Source organism: Acanthisitta chloris, unplaced genomic scaffold (assembly GCF_000695815.1).
Source record: "Acanthisitta chloris isolate BGI_N310 unplaced genomic scaffold, ASM69581v1 scaffold40440, whole genome shotgun sequence".
Taxonomy (NCBI): Eukaryota; Metazoa; Chordata; class Aves; order Passeriformes; family Acanthisittidae; genus Acanthisitta; species Acanthisitta chloris.
The window spans coordinates 1-11,739 of record NW_008654043.1 but is presented as its reverse complement, the minus strand read 5'-3'; the positions used below and the strand labels follow the sequence as shown (position 1 = coordinate 11,739).

General features: G+C 43.4%; 1 protein-coding gene across 1 annotated transcript; it reads right to left on the bottom strand.

Annotated features, from left to right (window-relative positions):
• Window positions 1-756: 756 nt before the first annotated feature.
• Window positions 757-11,074, bottom strand: LOC103810234 (the record flags this gene model as incomplete). The annotated part of the gene is given in 15 exon segments (XM_009083133.1): window positions 757-879; window positions 1,082-1,203; window positions 1,382-1,489; window positions 2,305-2,391; window positions 3,324-3,400; window positions 3,762-3,979; window positions 4,109-4,162; window positions 4,755-4,910; window positions 5,255-5,377; window positions 7,277-7,402; window positions 8,119-8,281; window positions 8,883-9,033; window positions 10,152-10,245; window positions 10,397-10,526; window positions 10,963-11,074. Coding segments are annotated over 15 exon segments (1,844 nt in total), but the record flags the coding sequence as incomplete, so codon positions are not given.
• Between the last annotated feature and the right edge of the window lie 665 nt (window positions 11,075-11,739).

Genomic DNA, 11,739 nt, shown 5'->3' with positions numbered 1-11,739 from the left:
TCAAAATGAGACTGGATGTGGCACTTATGCATATATATATATAACTACTATACTGAGACAGCGGTTTAAAAAGTGACACAGTGTTTTATTGTCACCTATAATCTAAATAAGGCACTAACTCCTGAAAAAGTCTGTTTTCCACACCCACTCAAGCTTTGTGCTGCTACAGAGCAAGTGTCTCTTCTTTTTACAAGACGGGAAGAACAACAGCCACAACCCTAAGGCTGTGCTCAGTTTGCATCACACATGTTCCTACATCTTCAGGTTTTGGTGGGGGTTTGCTCCCTCCTTACCACGTGATTGATCTCTGACAAGTTCCAGACACACTGACACCTGCACATCCTTGTAGATACACAATAATGGACATTTTGAGCTACTTACAGCTATTTTCTCTAAATAAAGTTTTATGGCCAGTAAGTACCTTGCTCTAAGCCCTAATTAAAGGATTTGGGGCTGTTGTTGGTGACAGTGATGTTTAATAACAGAACTAGGCTTGATGACTGGTCAGGGTTGCCAAGAGCTGATGTTTTCCATAGCATATGGCTCTGGGAAGAGAGAAGGCCACTGGGTTCCAACAGGTAACATAGAATAAAATCAAATCCAAACCATCATGTTTGGTATCTTTCCCACTGCTAATACCAGGGGAAAAACAAACAAACATGAATGGTGTCTCCAGACTGTTAATTAAGAGCAAACTACCATGAGTGAGGCAAGACAATGATTTTCTCTTTGGCTCTGATGAAGTTTCACACTCACATGTGCAGATTCTCTGCAATAATGTTGAGGCTGCAGAGGCCAATGGATTGCATCTTCTTATGTCTGCAGGTCAGGAACAGACACAGGAATTCACCCACATACTCAGGCCCAAGGTTTTGCCACCTGAGCAACAGAAAAGCAGGAAACAGCTGTTCAGAGACAACTTACCTGTTGATTCCTGGGATTTGCATCCTTGACTAAGCCAAAGCACTGTTTGGCTGCTTTCCAAGAGCTAAGGATTATCTCTCTGCTAAATGTTTCTGCTGTGGGACTGCTCATCTGCTTTCATGAACAAACAGACTTCAGGGAACAAGTGTTTACTCACAGTTTTAGTATTGTTGCTTTCTGCCTGCTCAGATCTTTCAAAATCAGGTTGACAGTACCATGGAGGATTTGTTCATCATAGGAGAGATGGTCTAATAACAGCCTCAGAGCCCAGAAGTTACTCTAGGAAGAGACAAAACATGATTTAACCTGACAATAACTTCTTTTAAAAAAGGACTAAAATAAAGATCTAAGGAAAAAACAAGTTAAATGTGTCCAAAACCCCCAAGATGGTGTGAAACAGATTTTAAATACAATTTTCTTTATTCTCTTAGAATACAAAACAGGATCTAGGACTCACCCCAAAAGCCAGGGCTATCTCTAAGAAGGAAGTCAAGTATGGAAGATGACAAAGAAGCATCTGCTGTAGTGCTTGTACTGCCAGGATGAGACAGGCCTCGTGGTGCCACTGCAGGGAGACACAGCAACAAGGAGAGAAAGAGATTTAAAAGCCCATTTTCCCCACTACTTCCATATTGTATCCAGACACATCAGCACTGAGTTACTTCCACTTCAGTCAGGGAGGCTGGAGGTCACACAACACATCCACAAGAAGCTTATGAAGAGCATAAAAGGGGGAAGAGAACAGATACTTGATTTGCACAGCACGTTGGTGCTCTCAAACTCCTCATGTAAGTCTCACACCAGCACAGGAGCAGAACTAGAGAATTAAAGGGAAAAACTCTGGGCCAGGAGTTTATTTGGAGAACAAACTACATTTCCTCAGAAGTAAAAAAGGCTAAGACAGCTCCTAAGATGTTTTGACTGCATCAAATAGAGAGTATTTTCCATCCATCTTCAAACATGTTCCACTATACCTGAAACTCTAATTTAAACAAAATGTTGAAATTCTGGGTGGTTCTGAGTTTTGGGACAAGCAGTGTCAAGCCTCAAAGGACACTCCTGCTTGAACCAAACCACAGAAGACCATCCTGTGAGGAGACAGAATCAATTATAACCAGCCCTGCCACTTCATAAATATATAAATGTGGACAGTGAGAAAGTAAAACTTGTCCTAAACTGAAGATGTGTCAGACCAGAATAGACCCTCAGAGTTATCTTACCTTCACATATCTGCTCCAGCCTTTAGGCTGTGCTAAGAACAGCTGATCCACCTCCAAAAACTCTTTCATCTCCCCCTTAAAAGCTTTTCATAGCTACTGCTACACCTTCAAGTACACTAACCCCAAGGATCAATTCCCTTATTGCCATGTGCACACTCACCTGAGGAGAAGAGATGGCATGTGGTAAAGAGACATTGAGTTTGGCTTTCAGGTCTTCCAGAAGGCTATAGCTGGCTGCCAGCACTCCCTGGAATGGAAGGAATGAGGCACAGGTAAAGAGGAAGGATGTCCAAACACTCCACAAACATCAGTGCCCAAGATGGTTCTTTAATGTGCTCTTGTGGAATCAGAGTGGTTTGGCTTGGAGGGACCTTAAAGCTCCTGCTACGGGCAGGGACACCTTCCACTAGACCAGATTGCTCAGAGCCCCATTCAACCTAACCCTGAACACTTGTTGGGGTAGCCACAGTTCTTCTGGACAACCTGTGCCAGTGTCTTGTCACCCTCACAGCCAAGAATTTATTCCCAATATCCATCTAACTCTGCCCTCTGGCAGTGGGAAGCCATTCCTCCTTGGCCTGTCCCTCCAGGGCCTTTATTATCTGATTCATCTCAACATTTTAAGATACAGAATCAACATCAGACATCAAGCTGAGAACAGAATTCCTGTTTGTAGCTGCCTTTTTAACACTCCTGAATCCTGACATTCTGCAGAGTGTTACACTTGGCATATACACAGTGTTGGATGAGGCAGTGGAAAGTTAACTTTGGCATTTAGGACAATGAGCCAATGCCCACAGGAAATCAATTTTGGATAAACCCAAGAAAACAGATTCTCCCATCTCAAGCATTGTTTCAGTTACCTTTTGGAACTCAAGTGATGGTACCTTCAAGGGTAAGGGATGGAGGTGCCCACTTTTGTCCGTAAAATTGCTACTACCCAAAACCATGATGAAGGAACTCCAACATTTGGGCTGAAACACAGCAGGATTTATAAAGTGAAATCTGTTCAGTAATTAATTTATTATTTACTAATAATAAATTAGTCAGAAAGAAAATGGTTTTGACAGTAAATCATTTAAGTTGGTAAAGACCTCTGAGATCAAGTCCATCCAAATCCTTGCATTGGGAAAGTAACAGGACAAAAGAGGGAATTTAGAGAAAGGTTTAATAACTCACATTCCTGTATAGTAACATGTTGCTGTAGAGGAGTTTGAGTGCATGTTTAACCAGCATACCATCTTTCAGGGGAGAGCCTGTAAGAACAAGAAATCCAAGAGATATCTTACATTCCCTGAAAAAGTAGAAAGTAGTAGCACAAAGAGGATAATAACAACCTTGCTGTTAGGTTTCTCTGAGATAAACAAGTGTTTACAGCTATTTGACAATATTTTGTATGAAGAAGAGAAAAACATCCACTCTAAACCCCAGTTCTGGAAAGCTGCAAAGAACTGAATTCAGTTCAGACTAAGCCCTCCCAGCAGGTGATCCCAAGGGAAGTGTTCACTGTGTCCATCACACACACAACATGGGACACACACTGCTCCTAATTTTAATTAAAACTTAAAAGCTGTAATCGAAGTTCTAAACACACAGAAACAAGAAATGACTACTTGCCTACTGTAACCCAGTGCCCAGGCTCCAGCATGTCATTCCCAATAGGAACACTGCCTGTCCTAAACATCTTGAGGTAGACCTCAAACTGGCAAGGTGTGACCCGGCAGGCAGTGCAGCAGGCCAAGCTGCTCACAGGGACCAGCAGGGAATTGGCAGCTTCCAGGAATTCCCCAGCTTTACACAGATAGAATGGGATCTTATCCCGAAGGTCTCGTAACCTGGGAAGGAGAAAAGGAATTCCTACTGCTCTGCATTTGGTCAGTTTGTTACACAGTCAGGAAACACAGGCTGTGGCACAACCGAGGGGAGGGGGAAAATGGGGAAGGGAGGAGGGGGAAGCCACTTACCCTTTGCCGTCATTGCATTTGACAGCTCTCAGGTACCGAACAACTTCTCGATAGCTGTGGAGAAAACCAGAGCGTGAGAGTGGGAAGAGGAAAGAAGTGCAAAGTTCTACACAGGTCAGTCCAATACTTCCCCTACAATTAGTGAAACAAACCAGTAGATGCTCCCATACAAGAGGACAGAAATACAACTGGCAGAAGGAGACAGCTGGAAGTTCCAGGAAGTTATTTACAAATTCTCTTTCCTCTGGCAAAAGAAAACAGTTGAATTCTTTCAGTTTAATTCTTTAGGTGTATTCATTTGAGTACAGAACTCTGAAGCCTCAGAACACACTTTTTGGCTGAGTCAGCCTTTGATTAACAGAATTTGATATCAACACCAAAATCTCCAATCCACAGGGTTTATGGAAACAAAGAAATGATCCACTTCAATGTTCTTTTTCTGGTCCTAAAGTATTCAAAGGGCTTTGACAAACTTTCCAAAGCTCCTGGCCTTATGGGTATGGAGTAATGGCCAACACCAGCTTCAAATGTGGTTTTGTTTCACGTGTTTTCCCATTCTAACAACCTGCAGAGGTTTGGAAAACATTCACTGCAGTCACAATGTGAGAATTGAGTCCCTGAAATGAAAAATCTAACCCAATCTTACTTGTTCTTTTCCAACAGTTTCTCCACTCGAGCCTCTACGACAGGAAGTGCTTCCCACAGAAAGATTTTCCTTCCTTTCTGTGTTCTCTGCCCAGTGATGTTTTGGCCTTTTAAAACTGTGGTCAGTAACATGTCGTCCCAAGGCACAACATTCAAGCTGCAAGTATAAAAATAAAGCCATTTTTAACTGTGCTTTGGTATGAAATCACAATTTAATTCCCTTAAGTAGCATGAGGATTTACTAATAAACCATTTTGGAGTTTATAGCTCAGTTCTGAGGGAAAAAGAAGGAAAAGCTAGAAGAAAAAAGCTCTATGGAAAACAACTTTGCCACAGCATCAAACAATATTTCCTGTAAGAACAGGACAGATATAAAGGAGTTAATAGCAAAAGATTCCTATAAAATGCTCCCACTTGGACTATCAAGGAAAGAGCCATTCCATGCAGCTGTTTGCAAATCAGCTGCTTGCAAGTAACAGTCAAAAAAGCCAAAGGATTTACCTATTGGAGAAGACAAAACAGTGACAGGGAAGTGAGATGGACTGAAAAAAATTCACAAACTTCTCATACAGAGTTTTGGGGAAGTCACAGAGAACCAGCATCCTCTGGAGTTGGGTTGTGATCCTAGGATTGGGAAAGGAAAAGAAGATTTGAAAAAAATCACACAGATTACTAATAAGTTGTTGTGGCTTTTTTTAATCCTATGGGAAACTGCTGCACAGAAGTTTGGGGTTGGTTTTTTAAATGGTAGTTCGGGGTCTATATTTAGATTTCTGCTTTGAGATTTAGAGTGAACAATGATATTGTTTTTGTTGTTTTTAGAACAAGTGAAACCAAAGTCTGAAGCTTTAAAACAAAGATCCTCAGGGAATATGTGCAAGAAACATTGCAGCAAACTATGGAGCTGATAATTAACCCGAGTTCCTGCACCTTCCCTGCTACTGGAACCAGTTTTGAATTAACTGGAAACTGGATCTAACAGAAATTTTACTCTATTATAATTTTTGGAGGTAAAAAAACCCAACTCTTTTTCCTGTTCTTTAAAAGGAAGAAATTAGGAAACCCCCAAGAATAATAATTTAAAATTCAAATTCCTAAGGGATTTAGGTTATATCTGACATTCCTTTCAGGTAAGGTATGAATATAGAATTGGTTTTAGGTGCTTCTGGAAGAAGTTAAGAATTAACTCATTAACCTTCTGTGGCAAGTGAATTTGGGGTGAAAGATAAAGCTACAATGAGAACAGAATTAAGCCAAGTGAGCTCATGTCCTCATTCACCAGCCTCTCTGTTACATCCCTGACTGCTCCATCCCAGTGGAATACTGCAAGGCTGGCTGCACTTTTGGTCTCTAACAGACACTATTTACTGTTTGGTTGAAAGAGCACAGCCTGACACCTCCTGCCACTGGCCTTACAGAGCTCTCCATGTACCTCTGAAGAGTAGAATTGTCATTTGAAAGGCAAACAAAGTTTGCAGCCAACAAGAAACAAATCTTACCTTTGCAACAGGCAGGGCACAGCAACCTTTAGTGAAGCAGTGTGGTCAAGGTTCTGCCACCTTCTAAGAGGGCAGGGGAAAAAGCACTAATTAACATTTGCCTTGTTTTCCTGCCTTTTCCCCTTCTCTATACTCTCCTTAAAAAGCTTTTGGAACTGCCATGCTAACAAAAATTGCAAACAAGTAAAAGAAGTGCTCAAAGTGCAAAACACAGTAGAATTGCCAGTGTTTCCTACCACCCAAATAATGCTTCCAGCCTGCCCCTTGCAAACCTGCAGAGTTCCTCAGAAGGAATTGCAGTGGTGCTGCTGTTTCTGTCTGTCAAACCAGTCTAGACCTTGTTTACTTCTTCTTCAGAGAATGCCTTGAATTTAAGCCTCAAAGTATTTAGGCTTTGCACAGCAAAGATCTGCAACACTCAGGCTAGACAGTAGGCAAGCATGGAACAGCCAGCAACAGCCAAGAAACAGCACAAGTAGCAAAGACTGAAGTGTTTAAACTCTGGTTTTATGTATTTATGTCCAGCCCCAGCTGACAGATCAGCTCCAGACCTCTGGGAGGCACCTAGAACTCACTCCCCAAGGAACACCTTCTCCATTCCTTCCAGGGCAGCAGCAGACTGCTCACTCAATGCAGCTCGTGCACTCCCCACTCAGGAAAGATTCCATGTCCTTGTACCTTTTCCTAGAGAATTAACTCTACCTGCCCTCATGTGTCATCCTCCCTCCTCCCAGTTCCCATCTCAAATTCCTTCCCCCTTATTGATCATCTTCTTTCCTCCTGACTCAATCCCACTACATTTCTTCCTCTCACATCCAACCTTTAATCTCTTTTCTCCCAGATCCCTTCTGTAACTAATCCAAAACTCAGGTGTACTCATTCTCCTCTTGCTATGCTGCAGCCCAGGTTGGAACTTTGACACCTTCCTTCCCCTGAATAACTGAAAACCCAGAACTCTCCCACTGATTCTCCTTCCTTTGAGGAGCACAGGAAGGTCCCACACCGGATGTGCACTGGTACTTACACAGAAGGGTCTTTGTGAAATGAAATCTCTCTAGCTGCTCCCAGCAGCATAACAGCAGCAGCTTTAGGACTCTCCTGCTCTGCCTGATTTAAAAATCTTGTTACCAGGGCAAAAACTTCAGAATACCTAAGAAAGTTAAGTACTTTATAAGAGAAACTGTCTGCAAAGATGAACTTCAGCAATAAATGGCATTTGTGATCATTTTACAGTTTGAGAACAAGCTGCTTTATCTTTCTCTAAAGGATCTACAACACAGGGAAAAAGGGGTTGCACAGTCATTACCTGAAGCATTTAAAGGCACATTAAAGCAAGGAAAAGCAGAACCTCATCCTAAAAACCAAGTTAGTCAAAATCATGGAATCAGAGTTATTTGGGTTGGGAGGGACCTTAAAGGTCAGCTAGTTCCAGCCCCTGCCAAAGGACATCTTCCACTAGACAAGGTTGCTCCAAGCCCCATCCAACCTGGCCTGGAACACTTCCAGGGGTGGAGCAGCCACAGCTTCTCTGGGCAACCTGTGCCAGTGCCTCAGCACCCTCACAGTGAAGAATTCCTTCCCAATATCCCATCTAAACATACCCTAAAACACAGGATTTCTTTCTGTGCTTTCCCAGGTCATACTAATGAGACATTAATTATCACATTTAGCACAGAAAATGTATTTAAAGTTGCATTTAAAGATGTATTTTGGGGGTGTTTAAACTACACCCAAGTGCAATTTAACACCTCACTGGCTAAATTCTCTAATCTCAATTTCTGCTCTATCAGGTGTCACCATTCTGACTGTCATCTGGCTCAAGGAAATCAAACCTGCCCTCAGTAGCAAAGTTCTGTTGTCACTTACTTGTATACAATGTCACTGTTGTGTGAACTGCAGGAATTGCACTGCCCAGGAGGCAATTTGGGGACACAAGAGCATTCCTGTTTTCTGGGAGGCAGTTTTTCTCCAGTCAGATACTTATTATATTCCACAGAAAGTTGCTGGATAAATTCTATTAGAAGACTTCCTAAGAGATAAGACAAAAACAAAGATTGCACTAACAGCTTTGCATCTATTTTTTCAAACGAAAAGATAGAAAACTCTTAAATTCCCCAGGTAAAATATTTAGCAAGTCACTTTGACCCAATCTTATTGGCCAGGAAAGCTTTGTTACTTCTTCCAACTGACAGAGGGGAAATTTAGGTTAGATACTGGGAAGAAATCCTCCCCTGTCAGGGTGCTGAGGCACTGGCACAGGTTGCCCATAGAAGCTGTGGTGGCTGCTCCCCCCCTGGAAGTGTCCAAGGCCAGTTTGGATGGGGCTTGGAGCAACCTGGGCTAGTGGAAGGTGTCCCTGCACATGGCAGGGGCTGTAATTAGATGAGCTTTAAGGTCCTTCCAACCCAAACCATTCTGGGATTCTTCCAGAGGGAGCAAAGTAGGAAGTTGGACCTGCAGATCCATGTCTGCTCCAAGTATGATCCAGAAAGACATCAGCACCAGTAAACTGCTACTTTAACACTTCACCAAGGCCTCACAAGGAGAGCTTTGGTCCAGACAAGCTGTCCATGAAGCCACAGACTGAGCAGCTAAGGTTTTCCAGGATAATTTGGGAACAGAATACCTACCCCCATGCCGCAGTTCTGCGTCAATGTCCTTCAGCTCCAGGTTGAACATGACAAGGACTCCTGCAAGGGCAAAGTCCCTCTGGTCCTTCCAGAACTTGCTTTTGTTGTGTGCATTGCAGTGACACAGGGCAGGGACTGTCCAGTTCTGGCACTGTTTCATAAAAAACAGGGAAAGGTTTGGGTTTTGTGGGGTTGCTTTCTCCAGCTGAACAACCCAAACGTGAGTTCCTCTGAGTGAAGAGCTAGAGATCCTTTCATACTTTACACACCCGGGCAAGACCACAGGGAAGGAGTTGGACAGTCAGGGCCAGATGCCAACACACCAACAACTTGATATCATGACTATCAATAACAAAAAACATCCCTATCAGCTTCCTGTCACTCCTGAACACCTTGCAGGGACCCTCAGGACTGGCACTGTCCCCACTGGAAACTGGTAACAGAACCTTTTCTTGGCATTTTCACCCCAAATTTGCTCCCAGCACAAAGTCTGCTGAATTTCAGACAAACCTCACACAGTCAATTCCCCCCACTGCTCTCCACCCTCACTCTAGGTCAGACACTCTAAAGGTTTGTCATTTAGAGAAGTAAGAAGTCAGACTTAGTAACTGAGTTCCATGAAATACACTGAGTGCCTGAAGCAAACAGCAGGTGATTTTGCTTATACCAACTGAATATATGCTCCAACAACTGGCTGCAGTGTCACGGATAAACCCAGATAGAACCACAGTTAGGAGCCTTATGAGCAAAAAGGTATCAACACTGAGAAACCATTAAAACAATCAAATTTCATGTATCACTTATTCTCTTAGTGTCCTTCAAATACACTGAGTGCCTGAAGCAAACAGCAGGTGATTTTGCTTATACCAACTGAATATATGCTCCAACAACTGGCTGCAGTGTCACGGATAAACCCAGATAGAACCACAGTTAGGAGCCTTATGAGCAAAAAGGTATCAACACTGAGAAACCATTAAAACAATCAAATTTCATGTATCACTTATTCTCTTAGTGTCCTTCAATGCATCCCTGTGAGGGTGCTGAGGCACTGGCACAGGTTGCCCAGAGAAGCTGTGCCTGCCCCATCCCTGGAAGTGTTAAAGGCCAGGTTGGATGGGACCTGGAGCAACATGGTCTAGTGGAAGGTGTCCCTGCCCATGGTAGGGGGTGGATTAGCTGACCTTTAAGGTTCTTCCAACCCAAACCATTCCCTGGCTCTCTTTTAAAGACTGCTGAGGGACTGACTCCCAGTTGTCCCTTTCCTCTCACCTCTGAAGCCAATTTGTCACAGATGTAGCAGTAGCACTGGTCACAAATGTCAGCATTTTTGCCAAGGGGTGAGCCAGTATCACATTCTGTTCTCCTACAAGGTTGAAAACCAGAAGGTTATTAAGGAAACAAGTTACATCCTCATCCAGCTCTACTCCTGCTTTCAGCTGGTACATATCTAATGCCAAAAGTGGACTAGAGGTGAAAAACAAACCCCCAAATTAACCTCCCACCCCTGAACCTACTCAAAGGGGTGTGTGGTACAGTCATATCTTGCATGAGGCATCACATTTGCTTGTTTACAGAAAGTAACCAACAATTCACATTCCTCATCCACAACTTCTACAGATTTCATCTCTTCCAGGGCAGATTTCTCTGTAGGAAAGAGAACAGGAAGTGTAAATCAGGATAAGAGTAACAACAACTTTGTTATATATTATTGACATTTACTTCTGACATATTTTAAGGCACAAATTTTCTTAAGATTTCATGTAGTGCTGAGAAAAATGGAGCAAAAAACTTCTACACACAATCCAAACAAAAGAATTCAACTGATAGTGGAAAAGCCCAGTCTCAGCTCGGTTTGGGAATAGTCTCAAACCACACAGCAACATCCTTTAGGGTAAGTAGTGGTGTCAAAGAAACAAACCCTAAAGGTTATGAAATCATAGCAATTCCTCCGGGTTTGATTCACTTTTGAAGTACTTTGCTTTCCTAGCAGCACAAAGACATATTTCAAGCACATCCCATCATCATTTAATCCAGTTCATGCCAAAAATCTTTCACAGAAGCTCAGCAGCAGCATGGGAACAGCTCTTACCCTGTCGCTCTACTAAGAGGACTGAATCCCCAAGGGTGCTCTCAGCTTCATCATCACTGATCAGGATGATGCTCTGTTCTCCCTCTGTTTTTGCTGGTCTCATGGCTACTGGACTCCAAAGGACAGGAACTTCTTGACAGCAAATGGGACACAAACACACTTCACACTTTTAAGGTCCTTTCCTCAAGAAGAGAAGAAAAAGCCTCATCCAAGACCCAAATTCTTCATCTATGTTGAATGAGTGACATCAGGCTTGATCCGCAGTGCAATCAGCAGCTCAAACCTCACTGCAGCTTCCATCCAGTACTGAGAGAATCCCAAAAACAAGAGGATGGGGAAAAAGAAGAAAAAAAACCCTTAATGTGAGAGATACTGTTCTTCTGGTGGGATGAGCCTTGGAAGAACTGTATGAAGGGGAATGGCTTCCCACTGCCAGAAGGCAGGGACAGACAGGATATTGGGAAGGAATTCTTCCCTGAGAGGCACTGGCACTGCCCAGAGAAGCTGTGGCTGCCCCATCCCTGCAAGTGTTTCAGGCCAGGTTGGATGGGGTTTGGAGCAACCTGGGCTAGTGGAAGGTGTCTCTGCCCGGGGCAGGGAGTGGATTAGGTGACCTCTACGGTCCCTCCAACCCAACCCATGCCATGACCCCACGCTAACATCCACTGATCACACGGATTTGCCTGTCCCTGCACACTCGAAGCACTGATAACACCCCAAGCACGGCCCCTCCTGCTCCCTCCCCCCACCCCTCAGCTCAAACGGGCA